We start from the raw sequence: 12,821 nt of genomic DNA on the forward strand, positions 1-12,821 counted from the left end.
TAGTAGTAGTAGTAGTAGTAGTAGTAGTAGTAGTAATAATAATAATAATAATTTATTATTTCTACCCCACCCATCTGGCTGGGTTTCCCCAGCCACTCTGGGTGGCTTCCAACAAAAGATTAAAAATACATTAAAACATCCGTCATTAAAAACTTCCCTAAACAGGGCTGCCTTCAGATGTCTTCTAAAAGTCAGGTAGTTGTTTATTTCTTTGACATTCTAGAACTTTGACACTGGTTTGTATCACTGTCCTTGCATACCTACAAAATCTATATTACAGTGGTACCTCAGGTTAAGTACTTAATTCGTTCCGGAGGTCCATTCTTAACCTGAGACTGTTCTTAACCTGAAGCACCACTTTAGCTAATGGGGCCTCCTGCTGCTGCTGCTGCTGCGCCGCCGGAGCACAAGTTCTGTTCTCATCCTGAAGCAAAGTTCTTAACCCAAGGTAATATGTCTGGGTTAGCGGAGTCTGTAACCTGAAGCGTATGTAACCTGAAGTGTATGTAACCCGAGGTACCACTGTACTCACTTAATATTCAGAGAAAGTGGCAGTTGCACTTATGTATGTGTACTAAAACTATGAACTCTTACTGCATCTTCCTGTAAGCATACTATGGACCCTGCGATTGTCCAGCGGTTGTGGGTGTTATGAAAAATCATGTCTTTGTGGTGAATTGGTGGACATGCTATAATAAGAGAGTGGCTGTATTTTTAAGAGACCACTCCCTGATTGTGAGCTCTGCATACCCTCCAACATCTCTCCAATAAAAATAGGGACATCCTAAGGAAAAGCAGGACATTCCGGAATCAAATCAGAAACCGGGCCGGCTTCTGTAAATCCAGGACAGTCCCTGGAAAATAGGGACACCTGGAGCATATGACTTCTGGATATATTAGCTGTGTGGTGGCAGGTGGTGAGAGGTGCTGGCTTGCTTGCGGCAAGTATTCTTTGATCTATTTGGGTATTTTTGGTTTGTATTTTGGTGGTCTCTAGCTAAAATGAGTCCGAGACCTACAGAGATTGTTTTGTGAATCCTATACACTATACACTTGATTACTGGTTCCTCAATGAGACCATGGACATGTGTACTTGTACATGTGGAATTCGCCTGCGTCTGCACACACATCCTGCAGCCCCTGGATTGGCGAATTGCACTGGCAACCAGTGATCTATCTACTTCCGCTTTCTGCCTTCCCAAACTAGGCAAGCCAAGTGTCTTGTAAAGGTTCAGAAGCAGAGCATGCTGCAAATGTCCACCCCCGTTGTGAATCGCTGGCATCTGAGACTCACGAGGCATATTGGCTGTGTTCACACCTAATGATAAGCCAAGAAACACTACTTAAACCACACTCTACAGAAGCTATGTACTAGTGCATGTAGCCCAATTGTTCCCACTTTGCTCTTCCCTTTGGGCACACAGGTAAGAAAACCAGGAAAGGGGTAGCTTAGTATTGTGTCCAAACCCGAGATCATGGCTTGTTTCTCCTTAACAAACAAGGATTTGTAATGCATAATCAATTACATATTGTTTGCAGATTGAAAACAAACACAGCATACACCTATCATATTTACTGGGTTGAATATGATGTTCTGGACATGAGATAAGTAAGTGAAATTTGGCAATTTCCACTCCCGTTTCAGGCATCCCTACATGAGGGATGAGTGAAGGAAAAGCCAGGCTCTGTAGTGTTTTACTCTTCAGTTGCAATGTAGACCCCTACAAAGTTGCATCCAACACTGTGCATGAGTGGAACAGACCCCCACATATAACAAGATTTACTTCTTCTCTGCCCTGCAACCCTCTGCACAACCTCAAACTTCAGAGGGTTGGAAGACTCTCCAGGGCAGATACTGGGCACGGCGAAGAGAGGCTGTAGGGGATGAGCAGTGGAAACTGATGTCGCATTGCACAAGTAGAAGCTCACTCACAAAATGTTAGATTCCACCCTTTCTCTGCAATTCAATTGCATCTGACCTATTCAGATGAACGAAGTCAACTGTGGGAAACCACTTATAAAGTGATAAAGAACAACTGACACCATCGCTTCTTCCTACGAACAAGGCATAGCTGCAACTGCACACCTAGGCCTGATTCAATCATATCAGCTTAATAAACCAAGATCAGAATTAGCCTTCTGCCTGTCCAAACAATCCCTTATCTCCTCTCTTCTCAGCATGTCATAAGAGTTCAGTAAACTATAGTTTCCTCTTACACTCAAACAAGGAGACTATGGTTATCATGTACATATCAAGACAGGACCTTAAAGAAACTCTGAACCATAGTTTAAGATCTCAGTTAGTTCCTAACCTAGTAGTCATATGTTTTCCAATCTGGATGTAAATGCAAACTATGGTTAACCAAAGACTTACTAGCTTTTCACAGCACACCAAGAAGGAATAAAGATTATTTGTTAATTATCAGGTGATACACAATGGAACAAATAAAATAACTTGATCCCACATTTAAGACACAGCAATACGTGACTGATTTTGCTTCCTCTCTCTCAGTCATATAATATAGAAGACCTACTGTAAAAACCTCATTTGGGAAGATCTTCCCTAAGCGATTTCTGCGCTCCTGGAGGCTGAAGTACAGACTCACCCACGTTTATAGAATCAAAGAAAGGAAACCAAATAAGAAACGTAATAAGCTGAGATGTGAACATCATAGGTGCAGCAGCATTCTATGAAAGTCAAGTGATTTAAGTCTACAGGTCTTCACTATGTGGAGTCAGCTGCTTTCCTCTTATAATATTGCACATTAAGGGTGGCAGCTCCAAACACCCCCTAGCAGCTCCAAACAGAAGATGGACTAAATGATAGCTCGGAAGTATCTGCCAGGAAAGATGTGCAAGAAGCCACTCCAGATGTTCTCTGGAAGCGATGAAAGAGGACATGCAAGTCACCTGAGCATCCTCTTTGTAGCATTTCTGGGTAACAACTGAAGCAGCCTGAGGTGTGTGTTGATTTGCACTAATGTAACTGAAAAAATATATATCATTTTGTCACACATGACACCCTGGATCTACTCATAGCTGTACAGTGGTCACTACTCTCTCATGTTATTTACTCATGTTATTTGCTGCTACAACAACCCACAGGATCAGGTCCTAAAATTAGATGTCAACATTGGAAATTAACAACATAAATGTCTCTTGGTTCCTACCCAAGAGCAACGACACTTGTACCTTCGGTGTAAATAAAGTAGTCAAGTTTTATTCTGACAGACTGATAGTGTATAATCAGAAACATATAGTGTATAAGCAGACATTAGTCCAGACGCCCTGAGGCACTAACAATGAGGCAAGGATCAAAGCAACTCTGGAGAGGAGCTTCAGGGTTCCCTAAACAAAGTTCAGGGACAAAGACAGGGGCACAGGATCAGAAGCTGTGATCTGAGACTGTACAGGAATGGGAAGATGCTCCAACAATTCAATGCAATGAGGCGGGGCAAGTCGAACTGCTCACCTGTCCTACTGAGAACTCCTGGCCTGAAGCAGGCCACTCCTTGTGGGCTCGGGCCCTTTCCTCCTCCCTAGCAGAGGAGGGGCCTCCCTGGCACTGGGCCCACCTTCTTCTGAGCTGAGGAAGTGGACGTGTGAGACTCCAGAGGGAAAGTCTCAACAGGAAGGCCCAGGTCCAAGTCAGGGGCAGGTTCTCACCCATGACCTCCCCCAAGTTGTCCTCATCAGAGTCCTCAGGGAAGGCTATGACACAACCTTGTAAGTCATTCTTATGACACGCCCATCACATCAGGTACTACCTTTTGGGGGTTTTTTAAGGCTGACATTTTGAGGAGTAGAGAATATTTAAAAACACTTTTAGTACTATTAAATCCACACTGGACGAAAGCAATAATTGCACTCTCGTGAAGCAAACCAAGTAGAGCTTCAACCTACAATAACAGCTTGTTAGTGTCCTTAGTTTCAAGGCTTTGGAATGGCATCTGTCTTGAATTATATCCAGCTGGGATCATGTTTCAATGACCAATATGGACAGATTACTGGAACTTTAAAACCTTGCCCTCTTTGTAATTGATGTTTAAACTGTTTGAAGTTTCTCATTAAGTCCATTTTACAAATTAGGTGCAGATGTATAAAGCTAAATGTACAGTACTAGGGGAAATTAGGTCACCTGAAAGCTCAATATAAAATGTCTCTGTTAACTGTTTAACTACAATGAGTACATTAAATTTTAGAAAATCGACTCGGCGTGTCCCAAATTCTTCAGAGTTTCATCACTTCCTTTTCATTGCGGAAGAGACTTCACAATGGCCAGCCACTGTGTAATGTCATTACAATAAAAAATATGAAAGGAAAGGCATTTAGTTGTATAATCACCAGCTGAGATGTTCTTTCATTGCAGTATAGTTATACTATAGAAACAGGAAGAAAAGAAGACCTCAATACCATGATAACAAGTAATTCAAATTTACACCTGAGTTCAAGTAGATATAGTCTTGTCATTATATATTTTTTAAGTTCCCCTAGGTTCTATTATACTGTGCCGACTCTGTCTGGGAAAAGAATATCAGTACCTAGCATTCATAGGATTCTTCTATTTGACTCATTGCAGGAAGGACCAAAAACACTGGTATTACTTGCAACGGAACAGTTTTCAGTGATTTAGATGTTAGGGAAGCTTCCTAGCTATTCAGGGGAAATGCTAAATATATTTTCCTGAAGTTTGAGCACATCAGTTCTACAAAGTTTATCTGTTTTATGCCAGTTTAGTTATGTCTTCACCACCACAACCAAAACAAATACCATGGGAACTTTGGGTGAGGAATGCTGGAAATTCTGTTACAAATCCTGATCTCTAGCTTTTTTTGAACTACACATCTAAGGGTTCCTAGAGAGTAAGGGCTATTAAATCTGTTTTTAAGTCTGTGGCACAGGTTTGTAGCAAGCAAAGACTGCCTTGACTGATATACTTTAGACCCAGTAAATCTTTTCCAGCCCAGCAACCTTAAGCTCCAGTTCTATAGCTTGAGTATCAGCTATACCTGACAACATTACAAGCTGCATATGGGAACTGCACTTATCTGAGACTAGCAGAATCAGAGCGCATGGCACAGCCCCAAAGAACAACTGATGCTCCTAAGCCACTCTCCCAATTCCCAATTATATTTCATCCTTTAATAATACTTTATTAAGTACTTTATCCACCACCAGTGCAGTGACACACACACCCTTCCTGTTTAGTCCCACATCACAAAACAGCTTGCAAAAACTGTCAAATTTAACACATTTCAATAGCCAGTCCTGATTCTCAAGAACATCAATGACATAAATCACTGAGAAACAAACTTGTTCAAAACCTGAAAAATGAGCTGGTGCTTTCAAATGAACATTTTCCCAACAAGGTTGTAAACAACGAACTCAACACAATTTCATTTTCATCTCTTTCTGCTGCATAGTAATAAAATGAATTTAAGATTAATTTAAAATGAAACAGTACAGAAAAGACATCCAAGGGATTTTACAAAGGCATGGGGACAACCAGTCTTTGGAGCCAAAATCCTCAAAATGCACCAAAAGCAAAAAAGAGAGAGAGAGAGAGCTTTCACTCTTACAGAACAACTTTTAACAACTGTATAAAGCAACGTTTCAATTGTTAAAGAAACAAAATAATAATAATTCCAGGTAAAAAAGAAATACCTCATCCTCACAGAGATTTTTTTAAATTTTATTTTCCCGTCAACAGAAATCTTGTATCTGTTCAAGATTTGTGCCTGCTAAAATGTTGCAAGACAGGGAGAAACTTTTCTGATTAACAAAGAAAACGTGTTTGGCTATATTTCAGCTTTTGTTGCATTAGCACCCTCCAGTGTCCAATTTATGAAAACACAACACCGGTAACAGCTTAAAAGGGCTCTAATTGTGACTTCCTAGTCAAACAGAAGAAGGTAACGGACTATGGAGGTTGAAAGGTTTACCCTGACTTATCAATTCATTGGCATATGCCACCACTAGGGACAATGATAAGAAGAGGCCACCCAGTTAAAGCCAAGTTCTGTTCTTCTGCCCACAATGCTACCACGTTATACAACGAAAAGGTTGAGCATGTTAACAAACTGTCCTAATTCCAGCTGTCAAGTTCAACCCACCATACAATGTGGACAGAATTTCTGCTAAAAGCATCTTTGAAAAGGGCTTTGGGTGTTCAGGTAACCAAACCATGATGCTCAATGTAATTGTAAGGATGCTATGAATCTGTCTTAACTTCTGCAATGCAAATCTAAGCATTCTTACTCAGAAGAAATAAGGCTCACTGTAGAGGCGATAACCATTTTGCACAGGGGTTCTGTTCCCACCCTCTGAATGTGTCGGCGGAGTGCGATTAAGTGTGTCCCACCCTTATACACCCCACCCCATTATGGCCGCGATCTTCCCTCTTCCAGGTCCAAAAGGAACCATGCATTGGCAATCACACATCAACTGGGAGAAAGTCAGGGGAAAAGCCCCGCCCCCCAAATTCATGCTACAGGGTCAGGGGGTCATCCTGAACCAGGTGTTCCTGGGGGAGCGACCAGAACTGGGTGGATCACAATCTGATTTTGGGAAATCTCCGCCTCTTCCAGCAACCCCCATGGTAGGCGGGGGAACAGGAAACTTAATTTTTGTCAGTTTATGATAGGATCCAAGTAAGGATGGGAGAGAGATTCAACAAAAAGTTAGTTTTTAAAGGCAAATCCACACTTCCTGAATCAAGATGCAAACCGAAACACAGCCATCGTGCGCAAAATTGTATGTTTTAAAGTGTGGGTAGAAATGCGCATATTAGTGAAAACAACATACAAAAGTGCATTATATACAAAAGTGCATTAAATTAGGAGAATCTGCTTTACAAAAAATGTGTATGCGACATATAAAAATGTTTACTTGCAAAAATTTGTACTAAAATGCTGACAAATTTTCAGGAGGAATATATATATATATATATATATATATATATATATATATATATATATATATAATATGTCACAGGTTGGTCCAGAAATGTGGAGAATTAAACTTAAAACTGGAAGAAAGAGAAACCGAGGGAACCTAAATTGACAAATCCATCCGACTTTAAATCCATGCCAGAGTGCTAAGCCCTGGCAACCAGTGAGTGCTATTTTTCTAGAAAAGGAGGTGCTGGAACTCACTATGAACACCTCCCTCATTCTCATACAATGGCAATGAATGGGGAAAAAGCCCTACAGGAAACCACATGTGGGATTAAAGCCTTCATTAAGCTTGCTCCACTAGCTCTTTTTCTGTCTTCTGACATTGTAGGTGAAGAATTGGTCAATAATAAGAATCCAACCTTTACCTTCAACCACATTTCAAAATATTGAATCATAAACCCAAAATTCCATCACAATTTTCTGTCTCAAGCCATCAAACCCCTCCCTTTTATAAGCAAGGAATTCAGAACGGCATCATAGTATGACAATGACCATCTGTACAGGTAAGGCCTACAACATTACAGATGCTGGGATCAAAGCACTTGTCTCAGTGATACTGGTTTTAATGGACTTCCTTTTATCAGAGTAAGATGTGCTTGTTTTTAATGTTTGGTGTTCTTTAGCAGCATTGTCCAACAGGTCAATCGGGATCGACTTGTAGAACATGTGATTGTTTTTCCTCAATCTCTGATCGCTCTCTCCCTTCCCAAACAGCCCTTTCTCTCGAGGAGCCAGCTTGCAGGGCTCTCTCTCTCTCTCAGAAGGAGAAGGAGAAGCAATCGGGTGAGGCGTACACAGATGGAAATGCTGGGTGAGAGAGAGAAGTGCTGGCTACTCGAGAGAAAGGGCTGGTTTGGGTCCAGAGAGAGAGAGAGAGAGAGAAAGAGAGATGCTGCTGGACCAGGGGTCAGCAACCTTTTTCTGCCATGGGCTGGTCCACTGTCCCTCAGACCATGTGGTGGACTGGACTATATTTTGAAGAAAAAAATGAACGAATTCCTATGCCCCACAAATAACCCAGAGATGCATTTTAAATAAAACGACACATTTTACTCATGTAAAAACACGCTGATGCCCGGACCATCCACGGGCCAGATTGAGAAGGCCATTGGGCCACATCCGGCCCACGGCCCTTAGGTTTCCTACCCCTGTGCTGGACATTCCAGGATCCTCTCTCACTGAGCGCTGCAAGGCTTACTCCTGAGTAAACATGCACGAGGGAGTGGGGGACCCTTCCTGGCTGCTGCCATTCCGCCAACACGGGGAGAGGTGTGTGTGCTGCCCTACGTACTGACTCCTCAGAGAAAGGGCTGGTTTAGGTTTACTGAAAGGAAGGGGTGGGTTGGATCCAGGGGAAAGGGCTTCTACAGGTTTCATCCAGTCTTAAGGTGGTGCTTGAAGGCTGTCAACTCTGCAGTTGAGTTTACCCAATTTCTGTTTCAAACTATGGGGGAAACCGCTGTGGTTGACTCATTTCAAAAACAGCAAGAGTCTGGGGCATTTTAAAGACTTAACACATTTATTATGACATGAGCTTTTGTGAACAACAATCCGTGCATCATGCTCTGATTATGTAGGACCTTGTCCTCAATGTTATTTTCTTATGTTTTTACAAGTATACAAAGTATGTATTTTTTTTTAAAAAAATATTTATTTATGATGAACTTTTCAGGTTTTATGGAAGTAACTATCATTTGTTATTATTTTTATCATAAGCTCAGCCAAATATAATACGTTTAAGTTGAAGAATGACAATGGGACCTAATAGTCAGGGGTACCTTTACCTTTAAGAAAGTGCCACCTCAGAAAAGAACCGAACTATCAAGCAAGCCAAAATACCTGATAACTAATTAAAACAGAATTAACGTTGTCTGTCTGAAGAAACCTAAGTGTGTTATTTGCTACCTTGGTTTTAAAAATAAATTTTGTTATTTATTTAAAGTGAACCTGTTTGAGACTCCGACTTATTGGTTATCCCCTCATAAAGGTCCCCCACAGATTCTCTGGGTTAGTATTTGTTTTCAACCTTTGGGTTTTAATGGACATCCTTTTATCAGAGTAAGATGTGCTTGTTTTTAATGTTTGGTGTTGTTCAGGGTTGTTCACGGAGGTGCGGGCAACATAACTGAGAGTGGGCACGTCGGCGTGAGAGTGAAACAGTGACATTGAGCCCACCATCAACACCCCCCAAAAAAACTTGCCCATACTGTATATCAAGATACTAACCAGAGGCATTCTGCATGTCCCCACACCTTCTGAGGCCAAGGGTGACTTGTGATAGCCTTCGGAACTCACTTCCTAAGGAAGCTGGCCTTTTCAATGCTCACTAAAGACCTTGGTCCTGGACTTTTAATTTGACAGGTGAGTTTCTGGACGTTATATTTACCTTTACCTGTTACCATCTCAACATTTCGTAAACTGCTTTCGGAGGTTACATACTCAAAAGAGTGGCGTAAAAGTGCTCAAAACATACATACTAAATTAAATCCTGTTAATTTAGCGTTTTGGGATAAAACCCACTTAAGTGGCTATGAAATAATCCTAACCTTGAAGAAGACTGTAATGTTTTGAACTGTGGTGAATTTACTTAGTAAGATCAGGCTGCTGTTATTCCTTGCAGGGGTTGACGGTCCTTCTTTTAAAGCAGGGATGAGGAGGCTGTGGCGCTTGCAGATGTTACTGGACTCCAAGCTCCCACCACCCCTGGCTGGGACTCACGGCGCCCCTTTCCCCTTCAGTGCCCTTAATGAAGGTTGAAGAGTGGGCTGTGGGGTTTTTGTTTTGTTTGTCTGTTTCCCTCTCTAAGAGACGGCCCAACTTTCGAACGCTTACCAGACCACGTAGCTATTCGGAACTTGGCAGCACAAGAGACGCGTGTGCGTGTGTGCACGTGTGAATGCGTTTTACTGCAAGGGTGGCAGTAAAAGGCGGGGAGGAGAGCAACCGCTCTGCGAATTTCTTCCCAACCCCGCCAATTCCACACACACACACACCAATCTTCAGGGAAGAACGCGCGCGTTCCCGCCTCCCTACGTCGCCGTCACTCACATTCCCCGCCTGCTCAGGCTCTGACCAGCCGCCAGGAGACGCCGCAGCCCGAACGCCGCCGCCATCGTCGCCGCACTTCGCCTCTTCCGGGCTCCGCCCACGTCCGGCTCCCATTGGCGGAGGACTTGAGCGGAGGGAAGCCACTTCTCTGTCGCCTCGCGTTTGGATAAGTTACCCGCGTTCTAAAGGGGCGGGGCCTGGAGCGCTGGGTCGTCGGAAAGCGCTACTCACGTGTTACACGCGCGTGAGGGCCCGTCCCGGCATTCTAAAGGGGCGGGGCCTGGGGCGCCTAGTTGTCAGAAAGGTCTTCGGGGGCACGAAAGGTGTAGCTCAGTTCGGAGGTCCGCTACGCCCCGAGTGGAGGGAGGTCTTGCGAGAACAGCTCCTCCTCACTTATTGAAATTTGAAAGTGCCTTCAGCATGTAGCAGTTGGTAAGAAGAGGCAATGCGTATCATATGGGCTTCTGAAAACAAATGACGGCGTTCAGGTGGGGAACAAATTGAAATACAGTACAGGTGTATTTGAGGCCATCTACTAAAGCATCTAGTGATGTATGGAAGTGAGAGCTGGAACATAAAGAAGGCTGATCCCCGAAGAATTGATGCTTTTGAATTATGGTGCTGGAGGAGACTCTTGAGAGTCCCATGGACTGCAAGAAGATCAAACCTCTCCATTCTTAGGGAAATCAGCCCTGAGTGCTCACTGGAAGGACAGATCGTGAAGCTGAGGCTCCAATACTTTGGCCACCTCATGAGAAGAGAAGACTCCCTGGAAAAGACCCTGATGTTGGGAAAGATGGAGGGCACAAGGAGAAGGGGACGACAGAGGACGAGATGGTTGGATAGTGTTCTGGAAGCTACCAGCATGAGTTTGACCAAACTGCGGGAGGCAGTGGAAGACAGGAGTGCCTGGTGTGCTCTGGTCCATGGGGTCACGAAGAGTCAGACAGGACTAAACGACTAAACAACAACAACAACTGAAGCATCAGTACAGATGCGGCAAACCACCAACTTTGAAAAGTTCAATATCAAGCTTCCACACTACTACTGACTGCAGATGTGTAATGGATTTTTAAAAACCTATTTCGTGGATTTTTTCGCTGTATGAGGAAATCCATTTTAAATTGGGGGGGGTGGAGTGTAGGCTGCCATTTTTTAATGATACCTGCATAAAAACCTGTGCACGTGAGCAACAATAAACCTCCATCTGGAAACACCCCTAGAATCATTGTAAAGTCTTGCATTCCTAACGTAACATCAAGTTTAAGTTGTTTTTCAGCATGTAGAATACAAATAATTTAAGGTACATACTTTTATGTGTCCAAAGGATATCGATTCATAAAATTAACTTCCACTTAGCCCAATGGGACTTATTTTATTAATATTGTTAGCCACCTTTCAACCTGCAGTATTTTCTCAATGTGGCATACAATGTATAGCGAATTAAAAATCAGTTTAAAATATCTAGAACACTCAAATTCAACAATAAAATAACAGTTCTATTTCTGTCAGCCTCTCCACAAAAAGGCCACCTAATCTACCCCCTCAGTTAAAAGAAATCTGAAAGAAAAAACCCTTTTAGATCCATCCAATCAATCAATAAGGGAGCTGATCATAAGTGAGTAGCAAATTGGATCCTTCATGATTTATAATGCCAACACCATTTTAAGCTAAAAGGACTGGTTTACGTGTTTGTTTGTAAGAACAATCAGGGGTTCAGGCAAGAAAATAATAATCTATTTCCCCGTTATTCAAATGAGATTATCAGGAAGCGAGCAGAGGACTCGTATATACAGTCATACCTCATGTTAAGTTTGCTTCAGGTTGCGCATTTTCAGGTTATGTCCTGCGGTGACCCGGAAGTACCGGAAAGGGTTACTTCCAGGTTTTGCCGCTCGTGCATGCGCAGGTGCGCAAAATGCTGTTACGTGCATGTGCAGAAGCAGCAAATCATGACCTGCACATGTGCAGATGCGGGTTGCATTCTTTTCAGGTTGCGAACGGGCCTCCGGAATGGATCCCGTTCACAACCAGAGGTACCTCTGTATTCATATTTTTAGAAATGAATACAATATTGCAAAATTGCAAATAGATGCAGTTAGTCTTGCATAAACAAAAGAAGAGTGCACGGCACTGAGAAAAAACATTAATAGGGAATTTATTAATGACCCTCGAAGGTAAAGATTAACACAAATCATAACATTGGGCTTTGAATATAATATGAAATGACCTCCTGTTCTGCCTCAGGTTGGCTTAAGACAGCTTCATATTAACATTTCTTTGATGTTTATTAATTCTGAATCATGAAAGAGAAATGAGCATCTTGGCAGTCAAAGAATGACGTACACCTGACTATCTGTAAGTGGATATTTTCTTTGGCGGGGTTTTTTTTTTCCAAAATCAGGAAACAAACAGCTGCCAAGGTCAATCTTGAAAATATTTTTGACATTTTGAGTTGAAAAGTCACTTTGGAAACAGCTCCGATACAGAACCTTCAGAGGAGAAACATTTTCCTGTTCCTGTAAGCTTTACCTTGTGCACTGGTAGTACATAGAAGCACCAGTAATATTACCCCAAAACTTAGAAAGTATTAAAAATAATGTAATGGCAAAACAAGGTGCTTCTGTGCTCCTTTTTCAACAGTGAATTAGCTGTGTTACAAACATAAAGTCGTATTAGCAGCCTGACGCTTCTTGTTCCATCAGAACAGATTAATACACAGAAATCAGCAAGTGAAGCTATTCACACCATGGAGATATTCACCACCTATTGATATCTGCACAAGAAAGGCAGAACAGCCTTTATAAAAAGTTTGCA

The 12,821-nt window shown here is 42.3% G+C and overlaps 1 protein-coding gene across 2 annotated transcripts in view; it reads right to left on the reverse strand.

Moving 5' to 3' along the window:
* Positions 1-10,262, reverse strand: part of CLYBL (citramalyl-CoA lyase) — a 194,332-nt gene extending 184,070 nt beyond the window's left edge. Inside the window, exon 1 of one of the 2 annotated variants that reach the window (XM_053384531.1) lies at positions 10,005-10,262. In XM_053384531.1, the coding sequence (XP_053240506.1) occupies positions 10,005-10,069 (65 nt within the window). In that variant the 5' untranslated portion in view covers positions 10,070-10,262. The remainder of the gene's footprint in view (positions 1-10,004) is intronic. The other variant, XM_053384530.1, reaches the window with a different exon arrangement.
* Positions 10,263-12,821: the final 2,559 nt, after the last annotated feature.

Source organism: Podarcis raffonei, chromosome 4 (assembly GCF_027172205.1).
Source record: "Podarcis raffonei isolate rPodRaf1 chromosome 4, rPodRaf1.pri, whole genome shotgun sequence".
Taxonomy (NCBI): Eukaryota; Metazoa; Chordata; class Lepidosauria; order Squamata; family Lacertidae; genus Podarcis; species Podarcis raffonei.